At 38.9% G+C, this 13,272-nt stretch overlaps 1 protein-coding gene across 1 annotated transcript in view; it reads left to right on the top strand.

Annotated features, from left to right (window-relative positions):
• The window catches only part of CRYZ (crystallin zeta), a 32,787-nt gene that overhangs the window by 548 nt on the left and 18,967 nt on the right, over positions 1 to 13,272 (top strand). Inside the window, exons 2-3 of the mRNA XM_003411231.4 lie at positions 8,960 to 9,083; positions 10,826 to 10,978. Coding sequence (XP_003411279.2) covers positions 8,973 to 9,083; positions 10,826 to 10,978 — 264 coding nt within the window. The 5' untranslated portion in view covers positions 8,960 to 8,972. The remainder of the gene's footprint in view (positions 1 to 8,959; positions 9,084 to 10,825; positions 10,979 to 13,272) is intronic.

Genomic DNA, 13,272 nt, shown 5'->3' with positions numbered 1-13,272 from the left:
TCCTCCAACTTTGTGATCAGAGCTACAGTCTTATTTTTGGAGAGAATTGTGCAGTTTTATTGAACTTTTCTTCCTCGGGTCCCCACCTAGAAAAATCTTCAAAGAGAAAAAAAAATTACAAAATACCCAGTTAACACACTGTTGAATGTTTACGTAGTTCCTTGAGAATGCTCCTCTCAGTGACCAGGGAAGGTGTGTTCGTGATTAAGCCACCCAAAGGCTAAAGGAGCCCTGGTAGTGCAGTGGTAAAGCCTTCAGCTGAAAGTTGGCAGTTTGACATGAACCCACCAGCGGCTCATTGGGAGAAAAGACCTGGCGATCTGCTCCGTCTTTCTATGGGTCATTTCTACTTTGTCATATAGGATCAGTATGAGTCAGAATCCACTGACTGCACCTAACAACAACAAAGCCTGAAGTTTGGACTGCTTACCCACAGCTGGCAGAAAAGGCGGTGTGGTCGCCCCTGAAGCCACTGTGAGGCTCTGGGAGTGTTTGGAGCTTGCACTTGCAAGTTTAATAGCACATCTCACGGACTCTGCTCCTCCAACACTGGCTGTGCCCTGTACCACCCATAATTATCATCAAAGAACCAGGGCATTTAAAATTTTCTTTTCAGACCCCCCTCTTCCCTTTATCAGAAATGGATAGCTACCAGGGTCCAGACGCTTAAAGCAACCCGACAAATTCACACAGTCAGGAAGAGACACTTTGGCCGCTTAAAATTTTTGTTTGTTTCTATATTTCTGGGTTACTAATAAATAGTATGCTTACATGAGTCATTTTTGATGAACGACAGCCCATTTTGTAATGATTGATTCCATTTACTTCCATGTGTTGAATTTTGTTATTTTTTTTGACCAGAGAGTCTTAATTAATTTTACTTCTGCTTTTGTCTCTGTTGTAGGGGAAAAAAAATCACAAAGTTTAGTAAAGCAAAAAGAAAGTTCTATTCAGAATATATTCAAAAAGACAAAAGTGGGAAGTGGAAAAGCATGCTGCCAGAGCTAATGTCTGCCTGAATCTGAGGAAGGCTGCGGAATCATCAGTATATATTAACATCATCATAGTGACTAGAATCATTGAAAGCTTCACCTTTTTACAGATTGGCTAGAAACTATGGTCTTACATTTTGAATTGCCTTTCTTAACAATCATTGATACAGGTTTCAGTAACCGGCAGTCAAGAGAGTCTTCATTGGTCCAACAAATTTCTGTTTACTAAATGTTGGTAGAAGAAGATAAGAGTGGAAAGTCTTTTGTGTTCTGTTTGATTGGCTTTATGTGAAAAGTTCACTAAAAGATATTTTTCTTCCCTAAAAGATAATTTCTAAGATTGTCCCATCTAATGGCTTTATCTCAGGGCCTAGTTGATGTGTCCTTGTGAGTCCTTGTGATCCCAGCTCCAGCTGGGTCACATTCTCTATGCTCAAGGACAAAAAAAATAATAATTCCAATATTATTTTCTAAATCACTCCCTCCTTTTGATCAGAGATTGGAGATACCTTTTTTTTAATAGTCCAAGAAATGTGTAGCCCATGCTGTAGTAAATACCTCTTGTTGCATTTAGGTAAATAACACAGGAGAAGAGCAGGATATATACAGAACTGGATAGCACGCTACTTGGTTACACACTGTAATACCCTTACAAACACCAGATTTATTTTGTTGGTTACCATCAGGAATAAGTACATGGGCTAGATCACTACGGTAAATAATATCCTTAGTCTACATCCTGATAGTATTAGGCATAATAAAATTTATCCTCTATTGTCTTACACATCTAAAAGGCAAAAGAAGGCCTAGAGCTAAAATGTTGATGTACATTGAGTCTGTGCACTTTGGCAATGTGATTGATGAGAACATTACTCTTACTTAAGATCCTGGTGAAGAACCAGATGGTATCTGGTGGACAACCAGCACCGTGAGTTTAAAGAATCTGCCATGGTCACCATCTAGGAGCTCCACGAAGTCTAGGTATTGATCATCAATGTGTTACCTCCAATCCCTGATCAAAAGAAGGGAATGATTTAGGAAATAATATTAGAGTCATTATTCCCTGTCCTTGAGCATAGAGAATGTGACCCAGCTGGAGTTGGACTCACAAGGACACATCAAGTGGGCCCTGAGATAAACGCTATAGAATAATCTTGGAAAATATCTTTCAGGGAGCCTTTTCGCATAAGCCAGAACACAAAAAACTTTCCACTCTTATCTTTTTCTATTAGCATTTAGTGAATAGAAAAATTGGACCAGTGAAGACCCTCCTGCCTGTCATTACTGAAACCTGTACCAGTGATTGTTGAGAGAGACAATTCAAATTATAAGATCACAGTTTCTAGCCAATGTGTGAAAAGGTGAAGCTTTCAATGGTTTTGCCTATTGTGTAGTTTTAGTATATACTGATGACTCTGTAAAGTTCCTTGGACTTGGGCAGACATGGCTGTGATAGCGTGCTTGTCCGTTTTCCCCTTCTTGCCTTTTCTGTAATATTCTCTGGACTTGGGCAGACATGGCTGTAGCAGCATGCTTGTCCGTTTTCCCATTCTTGCTTATTTTGTAATATTTCCTTGGACTTGGTCAGACATTAGCTCTGGCAGCATGCTTGTTAGCTTCTCAACTTTTGTTTTTTTGAATATATGCCAAATAAAACTTTCTTTTTGCTTTTACTAAACTTTATGATGTCTTTTACCCTACAACAGTTAATGGGTTACTAATAAATAGTATGCTTACATGAGTCATTTCTGATGAGCGATAGTCCATTTTGTAATGATCGATTCCATTTACTTCCATGTTTTGAGTTTTGCTTTTTTTTTCTTTTTTGGCCAGAAAGTCTTTATTTTATGTCTGCTTTTGTCTCATAATGTGCCTTTGCTCTGGCTTTGTGAATTGACCTGCTTATTTCTAACATTTTTTTTTCTATACTGCTAATTTTCATCTAAACCAAATAGCTTCAGGCATAGTCTGGAAAAGATCACTGCTTGAGGAAGAATTTTAAATTTCACATTTCCTAGATATGCAAAGTATGGTTGGCAACCTTTCAGGGGTGAAGAGTTAAAAGAAAAACTAAACCAAGGCACTCTAAGTCACTTTCTTAAAGTTTATATTTGATGAATAGAAGAACCCATTTGAAGTACAACAAGCAATGTGACAGGCCTGCTTAACACAAATTACTCTGAATAATAGACTTCCTAATAAAAACTCCCTTTCACTGAGTGCTTGCTACATTCTCGGCATGGTGTGAATGAACACTTTACATGTCCTGCTGCAGTTATACTTCCAAGTATTATTCTCATTTTACAGGTAAGGGGTTCTTAGGTCTCATCATGTCCTTTGTATCTTTAGTGGATCCCCTGATTTATGGGCATTTGAGAAATGTCGAACTAAGATGCCTCTATCATAAAATAATTGTGATCCTACCTGCAGATTAGTTTAATTTCATATTTCTAGCTGAGTCTGTCTCACTATTATCATTATAAAATATCTTTCTAAGAAATTAAGTTTCTCATTAATTAAGGATCCTCTATTCCAATATTTTGGAAACCCTGGTGGTGTAGCAGTTAAGAGCTATGGCTGTTAACCGAAAAGTCGGCAGTTTGAATCCACCAGCTGCTCCTTGGAAACCTATGGTGTAGTTCTACTCTGTCCTATAGGGTCGCTATGAGTTAGAATCGACTCGACGGCAGCGGGTTTGTTTTCCAGTATTTCAGCAGTTGAGAGTTTAGCTTTTAACCGAATGGTCAGCAGTTCAAATTTACTGAGCACTCCTTGGAAACCCTATGGGGCAATTCTACTCTGCCAGTAGCGTTGCCATGAACTGGAATCGGCTCAAAAGCAATGAGTTTGGGTTTTGTTTATTCCAACATTTCAAAAGGTAAAATGAAGAAAAGGTTTGTCCATTAAGGGAAAAAGGTCAGCTGACAACATTTAAGGTATTGGACTTGGATTCTAGTTTTGTTTCTGAGTGACCCTGGCAAGTCACTTAACCTCCTGCTGTTTCTCACTCATAAAATGGATGGTGGTTTCATTTTTACTTCTGCATAAAATAAAATGATGGTTATAATAATTGTTGCTTCTCTACCTGTTGTGGAAATAATTATATCAATGGAGGTGAAGGACTAGTGTTTTTTAGAAGAAATTAGGTTTTATAAGGGCTTAGGAAGTATAATGGCTAATAGTGGGTATCCTGTTAAATTATCCTTTTTACAATTCCCTTTGACATAGCATCTGTATTATCAAGCAGGTAGTGGTCTTGTGGCTAGTTGAGAGGGTTCAAGGACCATGAGTACAGATTACAGCCTGATCAATCATGGTGGGAAAGGCTCAGTGGGCAGTAAATCAACATAAGGAAAGTAGAAGACAATGCTGTGCATGCCGTGCCCTGTCTCCATATAGGCTCCCCAGGGTAGAGTGGTGAGGTGGTGGGTCTTCCAACATTTGACAACATTTACAGAACCTGGTCATAAAAACAAGTCCTTGCCCGGAGAGGTCACAGTCTAGATAATTTTTAAATACAACATTAGGTAATACCAAACATTGGTTGTTATTCATTCAACATGCATTTTTTAAATATCAACTGTACTGAAGGCCCAGGTGATTTTTTTTTTTTTTTTTTTAAGCATCAACTGTGCCTTTAGAACAGTTGATATTTAAAAAATGCATGTTGAACGAATAACGGCCGATGTTTGGTATTACCTAATGTTGTATTTAAATGACTATCTACATTGTATTCCTTTTATCCATCATAGCAGGTGCGAGAATGTAGGGAGAAAAAAAAAATCTGTGTTAGATAACAAAATATTCAGCCTATTTCAGACTATTTTGCTATTGTCATGGGTTGAATTATGTCCCCCCAAAAATGTGTGTATCAACTTAGTTAGGCCATGATTCCCAGTATTGTGTGATTATCCTCCATTTTGTAATTTTCCTATGTGTTATAAATCATAATCTGCTTGTGGTTAAAAGGGTTAGTGTGGGATTGTAACACCACCTTTACCCGGTCACTTCCCTGATCCAACCTAAAGGGAGTTTTCCTGGGGTGTGGCCTGAACCACATTTTATCTCTCAAGAGATAAAAGGAAAGAGAAGCTAGCAGAGAGTTGGGGACCTCATACCACCAAGAAAGCAGCACCAGGAGCAGATCGGGTCCTTTGGACCTGGAGTCCCTGCGCTGGAGAAGTTCCTCAACCAGGGGAAGATTGAGGACAAAGACCTTCCTCCAGAGCCAACAGAGAAAGCCTTCCCCCTGGAGCTGACGCCCTGAATTCAGACTAGACTGTGAGAAAATAAAGTTCTCTTTGTTAAAGGCACCCCACTTGTCGTATTTCTGTTACAGCAGCACTAGATAACTAAAGCAGCTATTATTATTGCTACTTTTTTTTCTTTTTTGAGAATTATAGTGATGCCTTTCAGTGTAAAGATAGATGCAAGTGTTGGATCCCTGGGTGGTGCAAATGAGTTAAGTGCTCAACTGTTACCGAAAGGTGGTGGTTCGAACCTACCCAGGGGCAACTTGAAAGACAGTGATCTGCTTCTGAAAGGTCACAGCCTTGAAAATCCCATGGAGCAGTTCTACTCAGCTCTTATGGTATCTCCATGAATTGGAATTGACTCTACAGTGTCTAACAACAACAGGCAGATATTGTGAATCCCAGGGTAGTGCAGTTACGCTGTCTACTACTAACCAAAAGGTTGGCAGTTTGAACCCACTCAGAAATGCCTTGAAAGAAAGGCCTGGTGATCTGCTTCCAAAAGGTCGCAGCTTTGAAAACCCCATGGAGAAGTTCTACTCCGCAACACATAGAGTCGCCATGAGTTAACTCGATGGCAGTTGGTTAGGCAGATACTGAAAGTGGACAAAGAGCTAAGCACTTTACATGGTGTGTGTATGCATACGTATATGTGAGAGAAAGAGTATGAGTAATAAAAGCTAAGGGCAGAGGTGGAGGCCACTTTTTTTTGTTCTCTGTGTTCTGTGGGTTTAGTCCAGTGCCATGAGTACCAAACCAAAAAACCAAACCCATTGCCATCTAGTTGGTTCTGTCTCATTGTGACCCTATAGGACAGAATAGAACTGCACCATAGGGTTTCCTAAGAGTGGCTGGTGGATTTGAACTGCTGACATTTTGGGTAGCAGCCATACCTCTTAACCACTGTTTTTTTGTTTTGTTTTGTTTTTAAACATCGACTGTGCCTTTGAGTACAGTTGATGTTTAAAAATGCATGTTGAATGAATAATAACCAGTGTTTGGTATTACCTATTGTGTTTTGACTCCACAGCACTGGGCTTTAATGTGTTTAAACGATTATCTAGACTGCGACCTCTGAGGGCAAGGGCTTGTTTTTACGACCAACGAAAACCAAACCAAACTCGTTGCTGTCAAGTTGATTCCGACTCATAGCGAACCTATAGGACAGAGTAGAATGGCCCCATAGAGTTTCCAAGGAGCGCCTGGTGGATTTGAACTGCTGACCTTTTGGTTAGCAGCCATAGTTCTTAACCATTATGCCCCTAGGGTTTTTACAGCCAGGTTCTGTAAATATTGTCGAATTAAATTGAAGGTGATTATAGAATTATAGAATACAGTATATTTTTATAAACAAGGAATTGGAAAGGATAAAATCGATGGCTAAGGAACGATGGTATTTACTATTTATAGGAGCAAATATTTGCCAAATTTTGGGGGCTTAGTGCTTGTTGCTAGCATAGTAATCATGATTGGTAGCCCAGTTTTCAGGTGAGAAAACTGAGGCTCAAAAAGGTTGACTACCCTGCTCCAGTCCACATGGCCAGTGAGTAATAGAGCTAGATTCCAAAGCCCGCACTCTTTCCGTAACACCTTGCTGAAGGAAAAAAAAAAAAAAATGAGGGTGTGGGGAGATCTGTGTCCTTATTTCCAGGGGTGGAAAAATCTGATCTGGGCAGCCTTTCCTTTTTCTGTTTCATCTTTTCATTTTCTTATCTAAGAACTTCCCAGCTTGGGTGAAGACCCAAATAGAAGGACTGTACTCAGTTTGCTAGGTAGGCAACAAAGTAGGCTGTCTTTTCCCAGTCCTGTCTCTGACATATGTTTCTCACCCACAGTGACTGCGAAGCTGCACTATATGGTATAGTTCAGTTTATGCCCTCTGCCTGCTTCTGTCCCTTTCTACTCCAGGGCTGCCCTTAAACTGTTGAAAAATTTACTTTGTCCTTTGTTCTGGGCACTGTATTAAATTGATTTTAAATAGAGTTTTAAAATGACACAAAATTTTGATAGATGATAGTAGGAAATTTCTATTAATAATACTATCAAAATGCTTTTAATTCTCCCCCTGTACATGGAATGATATAACCAGCATGGGCACTGCTCTGAGTAGCCCTGTACTGAGCTCCAATACAATAAAATCTAAGTTCTTTCATTTTAGGTCCTAGTTTCTGCGAGTCTTTGTGATGTTTAAGCAGTTGGTGGTTCACGAATATGATTTTTCCAGGAGGTAGCAAGTGTGTTTTAGGTGGTGGCAGAGTCTAATAATATTTGATGTGGTTAATTTCAAGAAATTATGATAATCCATGAATAAAATTATGGAGTATAGTTGTCAAAATCCTTTCATTACATCTCTATTGGTACAGAATTTTCCTGCGTTACATAATTTTATATAGAAGTGTGCTTTGCCTTTCCTTAGGGCTTATTTTAACTCTGCATTTTCTTTATATTTTAATAATAGCAGTAGGACAGAAAGGCTAGTGGAACCCTTGTAATTCACAAAAGATTAGATATACAAAGCAGTGTTTTTAGTTTTTAATGTACTTTCCCCTTGTTAAACTGAATGAACTACATAAGCCAACTGTTTCAACATGGATGAATCTCAAAAATTAAATTCTAGGAGGAAAAAGCACGTGGCAGAATTGGTACAGTGTGATCCAATCAAAATGAAGTTTGAAAACATGTAAAACAATAGCACATATTGTTTATGAATGAATACACATAGAACCCATATCCATTGCCATTGACCAATTCCTACTCAGGGACCTTACAGAACAAGGTAGAACTGCCCCATAGTGTTTCCAAGGCTGTAATCCTTACAGAAGCAGATTGCCACATCTTTCCCCTGAGGAGCGGTTGGTAGGTTCCAACTGCTGACCTTTCAGTTAACAGCCCAGGCTTAAATCACTATGCCAACAGGGGTCCTTGTGTACATATATAGTAACAATGTAACATCATTCCTGGGAATAACGAGCACTGAATTAATGGTAATCACCTTTGAAAAGGATGGAACAGAAATGGCCTTGGGGATAGGTACAAACCAACCCATTGCTGTCGAGTCATTTCCGACTCATAGTGACCCTGTGGGACAGAGCAGAACTGCCCCATCATGTTTCCAAGGCTGTCATCTTTGCAGAAGATGTGGACTGGCTGGTGGATTCCAACCGCTGACCTTTTGGTTCACAGCTGAGCACTTAACCACTGCACCACCAGGGCTTCTTGGGGATGGGTATTGGGAACTTCAATTATATCTATGATATTTTAGGGCTTTAAAATGTTAAGACTCGTTAAAGCTGGGTGGAATATAAACATGTTTATTTTATCATATTTCTGTGTTTAAAATATTTAATAATCTAACAAAAGGTCTTTCATCTAATTTTAATACAACTTATATTAAAAAAAAAAATTTCCAAAATAATGTAGCCGAAGCTTACACAAAAGGATACTTAAGATGTAGTATGTCCAGGTGTTTTTGTTTGTGTGTTTGATTCCTTTGTTGAAGGCACTGAATCCCTACAGGAGTAGGATGAAGTATTTTGCTTTGTAGCTGAAGGATTTGTAAGATCAAAGATCCTTAAACATGAAATGAGATCAGTAGTAGGCTCATGATTTAAACTGTGGTTTGAAAAATTACTTGATCCCTCCCCTTCAGGGGCAAAAACATATTGATAGCCTAGACACAGTATGCCAATACATTGATTTTTTTTTTTTTTTAAGTTTCTAGATCGCCATGGCAACTGGACAGAAGTTGATGAAAGCTATTAGAGTTTTTGAATTTGGTGGGCCAGAAGTGTTGAAACTCCAGGCAGATGTTGCGCGACCAATTCCAAAAGACCATCAGGTGGAAACAATTACTTTAAAACAGGCAGTAATTACCCTGAGTGTAAATCTCTAGCTCATGTGTCCTGTTCAATAAAAGCTGACTCAATGACTTTTAAAGAATTGAATTAGAACAAAGTTTACATGGTTTATATGTATGGGTTCTGATAAAGTTAGTACAGTTCTAACAATTAGTAACAGAAGTGTGAAAACCTCTGGTTATAAGAAAATTTTTGAAGTTGAGAATCATCGATAGAATGCAGTAATTGGATTTTTTTAGTGGAGTCATAAGTAGTTTTGAACAAGTTATTTCATTACAGACTTTAGCATTTTATGTGCAGTGGGGAAACAAATTTTCTTCTGTACACAGCTTTTTCATATATAATTTAATAGAACATAAAACCAAAAAAAAACCAAACCTGTTGCCGTTGAGTCGATTTCAACTCATAGTGACTCTATAGGACAGAGTAGAGCTGCCCCATAAAGTTGCCAAGGAGCGCCTGGTAGATTCGAATTGCTGACCTTCTGATTAGCAGCTGTAGCATTTAACTACTACACCACCAGAGTTTCCTAACAATGTAAAAGTAGACTTTAATCATACAGGAAACCCTGGTGGTGTAGTGGTTAAGTGCTATGGGTGGTAAGCAAAGGGTTGGCAGTTTGAATCTGCCAGGCGCTTGGAAACTCTATAGGGCAGTTCTACTCTGTCCTATAGGGTTGCTATGAGTCGGAATCGACTTGATGGCACTGGGTTTTGGTTTTTTTTTTTTTTGGTTAATCATATATGATGACTTTAATAATATACTTTTGATTCAAAATTATGTATTTTTTATTACTGTGCTTTCCCTGGTTCCCAAGTCTGATTTCCTTAGCAAGCCTTATAAGAGTTTTTACCATTTGGCTGTAGGTTGTCTCTTCAGATTTATTTGTTACCTCTTTTTTTTTTTTCTCCCTCTCAGTAGAGGTGCTTTATCCAGTTTCCCAAAGGAGCCTTTTCTCCTTGCACATACTGTCCCTTTTACTGGTAATGTCCTTTTCCTTCCATTCCTGGAGAATTTCTACTCATCCTTTAAGGTTTAGATTAAATACCACTTCTTTTATGAGGCTCTTCCTCACTGTTATAACAGAGGTAATCATTCTGTATTGATGATGGTAAAATTAGTTACTACAGTAGCCTCAGAGTCTCGATGGTTCAGCCATAGAATATTATTCCTCACTCACTAAGTTAAAATGCTGTGAGTAGCTCTGCTCCAACAATGATTTAGAGGCCCAGGCTGCTTCTGTCATGTGTGGCTTCTGAGGTCCCCATGGAAGTTGAAGGTACAATGCAGATTGCCTGGGGAGGTTCTTATGGACCGGCACTGGAAGTGGTTCTCATCGCTTTTGCTCACATTCCATTGGCTAACACTCAATCTTTGGTTACTCGTGCCTGTGAAAGAGGCCAGAAAATAATGCTCTTCCTGTATACTTAGGAAGAAGAGGAAATAGGTTTGTTACACATAGAGGTCTCTGCCACACACCCCCTAAAATATTCCATGCACTATATTCCCAAAGTGTTTTTTTTAATATAGTACAGAAACCGTTCTGTCTTATGTTTTTGTTTGCATGCTGGTTTACAAAAGTAGAATGTGAGCTTGTTGAAGGCAAGGACCTGGTGTTTTGCTTGTGTTTCATTTTTATAGATTCCATAATCAGCACTGCCCTGGCACAGTGTTAAAAGAAGCCTAAATGCTCTGTGTGAACTAAAATACATTGTCATTACAGGTTCTAATCAAAGTCCACGCTTGTGGTGTAAATCCAGTGGAGACATATATTCGCTCTGGTACTTATAATAGACTACCAACCTTGCCGTATACTCCTGGCTCAGATGTGTCTGGGGTAATAGAAGCTGTTGGAGACAATGTATCTGCTTTCAAGGTATTACATTTTTCATTATTTCTATTTTGGCTTAAAATATTTTAACATAGCTTTAAAATGTATCTATATTTAAGGCTTTAGAAGGCCCCCATTACATAATTTCTGCCACTTGGGGGACTCCTCTAGTCAAAAAAGAAATTGCTTTTTATCCAGAGGCCTTATTTGTTTACATTGTTGAGAATAAATTCTTGGTAATGTCTGCATCTTCATGTCCCCACAGACTTGAACTGTGATCCTTTTGATTTAATAGAAATGCACAAGAAAAAAAAGCACACAAGGAAATTACACTATTTCCTAACCCTGCACATGCCAACAGTATTTTTAAACCTTCCTATAGATTTAGCTTCACAGAATAAAGGGAAGGTTAATTCTTTTATGGAATAAGTAAAAAAAATGAAAAAATACAAGGTCATCATACATTTTTATAGCTTTGACTCAGACGAAGGTGATTGAGTCAATGAAAGTGTTAGGATCGTGGCTTTTGCTATTTATATTCCAAAAGACATGTAAAGCATGATAGTATACCCATGCTTTAGCATCCCTGTTCATAATTCCTGACCTGATCAACTTTTTCAGCACATTTACCGGAACTGGCCTGAGACAGAGAAGATTAACATGGCCCCTGCACAGGATGACGGGCAAATTCACGCAGCTTTCTACTCGCCGGCCTGTGACAGTCTGGCTTTTGCCCCTATTGCTAATGTCACTAATGGCCTCTATATTGCTGAAGTTAATAGGCCCTTTTATGTCATTATCTTCCTTGACTTCTCTATGACATTTGACACCCTCAGGCACTTATTTTTCTTAAAAAAAAAAAACTTTTTCTTCATCTTCTGTGACATCCTTTTCTCCTGTTCTCCTCCCCTGTTGCTCTTTGAGCATCCTCTTTCAGGCCTCTTTTTCTCTGGATGCTGTTTCACCCTTAGTGTTGCCTCGGCTCTCAGTCTTTCTTTTGACCTCTGCTTTTTGTATTCTGCACCCTCTTCGTGGATGATCCCGTACACTCCCGTAGTTTCCATTATTGCATGTGGTATCTTTAGTTTAGAATTTTCTAAGCTCAAGACCTGTGCTGCCATATTCTGTAGCCACTAACAGCATGTGGCAACTTACAGTTCAATTAATCTAAATTAAAATTAAAAATTGAGATCCTCAGTTATACTAGCAACATTTCAAATGCTCATTAACCACATGCATCTAGTGGCTACCATATTGGACAGTGAAGATGTGGAACATTTCCATCTTCACAGGAAGTTCTGTTGGAAAGTGCTGAACCCTAGGGTCAACCTCCAGGAACCTCTAAGTCAAAATTGAGCTTACCTTTCTCCCTTTGGATCTGCTCCTCTCTTGTATTGCCTAACTTGGAGCATATCTGGGGTTTGAGACTTACTTCTCTCACTCAACTCTCCCTTCTCACTTGCTTTCCCTTTCCCCTACCTGTAGTTTGGTTCAGGTAAAATAACCAGAACTATACCTCTTAGCTGAATTTCTGTGGTAGGTACTTAACCACCCTCCCTCTGCCTTCTTCAAATCTATCCTTGTTCTAGGAGTAATTCTTCTAAAATGTAATTCTGGTTGTGTTACACCTCCATTTTAATTCTTGCTTTAACTCCTTGTAGATTTCAGGATATTGTTGAAACTCCTTATGTTATGAAACAAGACTTTTTCATGCTGTCTCTGCCACGTGCCTTCCACTCTCTTTTCATACCCTCTCGCCCTGTAGTTTATTCTTCAGTAATGAGCTGCTTGTCATTCCCAGCATGTCCCATGCTCTTTCATCTCTGTGTCTTTGTTCATATTGGTTCATCTGCTTGGCAGAGTTAAACTGAAAGTCATAAACATGGGTTCAAGGGATTTCACACTCCAACTTTAATCTCTTTCCATTTTATCTCTTGAACATACCATACGTTCAGCTACTTATTGATTGAGAATGAATGTGGGTAATCACTCTGCATGTATTCCTGCCTCTGTTTCTTTGCTTACTGTATTGGTTTCTTAGGGCTGCACTTATAAGTTACCCCAAATTGTGTAGCTTAAAATAACAGAAATTTATCGAGTTACAGTTCTAAAGACTAGAAGTTTGAATTCAGGGTATCAGCAGGGCCAAATCTTAAGTCAAGATCCTTTTTTATCTCTTCCAGCTTCTGGTGTTCTCAGGTGTTCCTTGCTTGTTGCACCGTAATTCCAATCCCTGCCTCTGTCTTCACATGGCCATCTTCCCTCTGTGTCTGCCTCTGTGTCTTTTCTTGTCTTTTTATAAGGACACCAGTCATATTGGTTTGGGGCCCATTATGCTC

This window comes from Loxodonta africana, chromosome 3 (assembly GCF_030014295.1).
Source record: "Loxodonta africana isolate mLoxAfr1 chromosome 3, mLoxAfr1.hap2, whole genome shotgun sequence".
Classification (NCBI taxonomy): Eukaryota; Metazoa; Chordata; class Mammalia; order Proboscidea; family Elephantidae; genus Loxodonta; species Loxodonta africana.
This window is presented reverse-complemented; position numbering and strand designations above follow the sequence as displayed.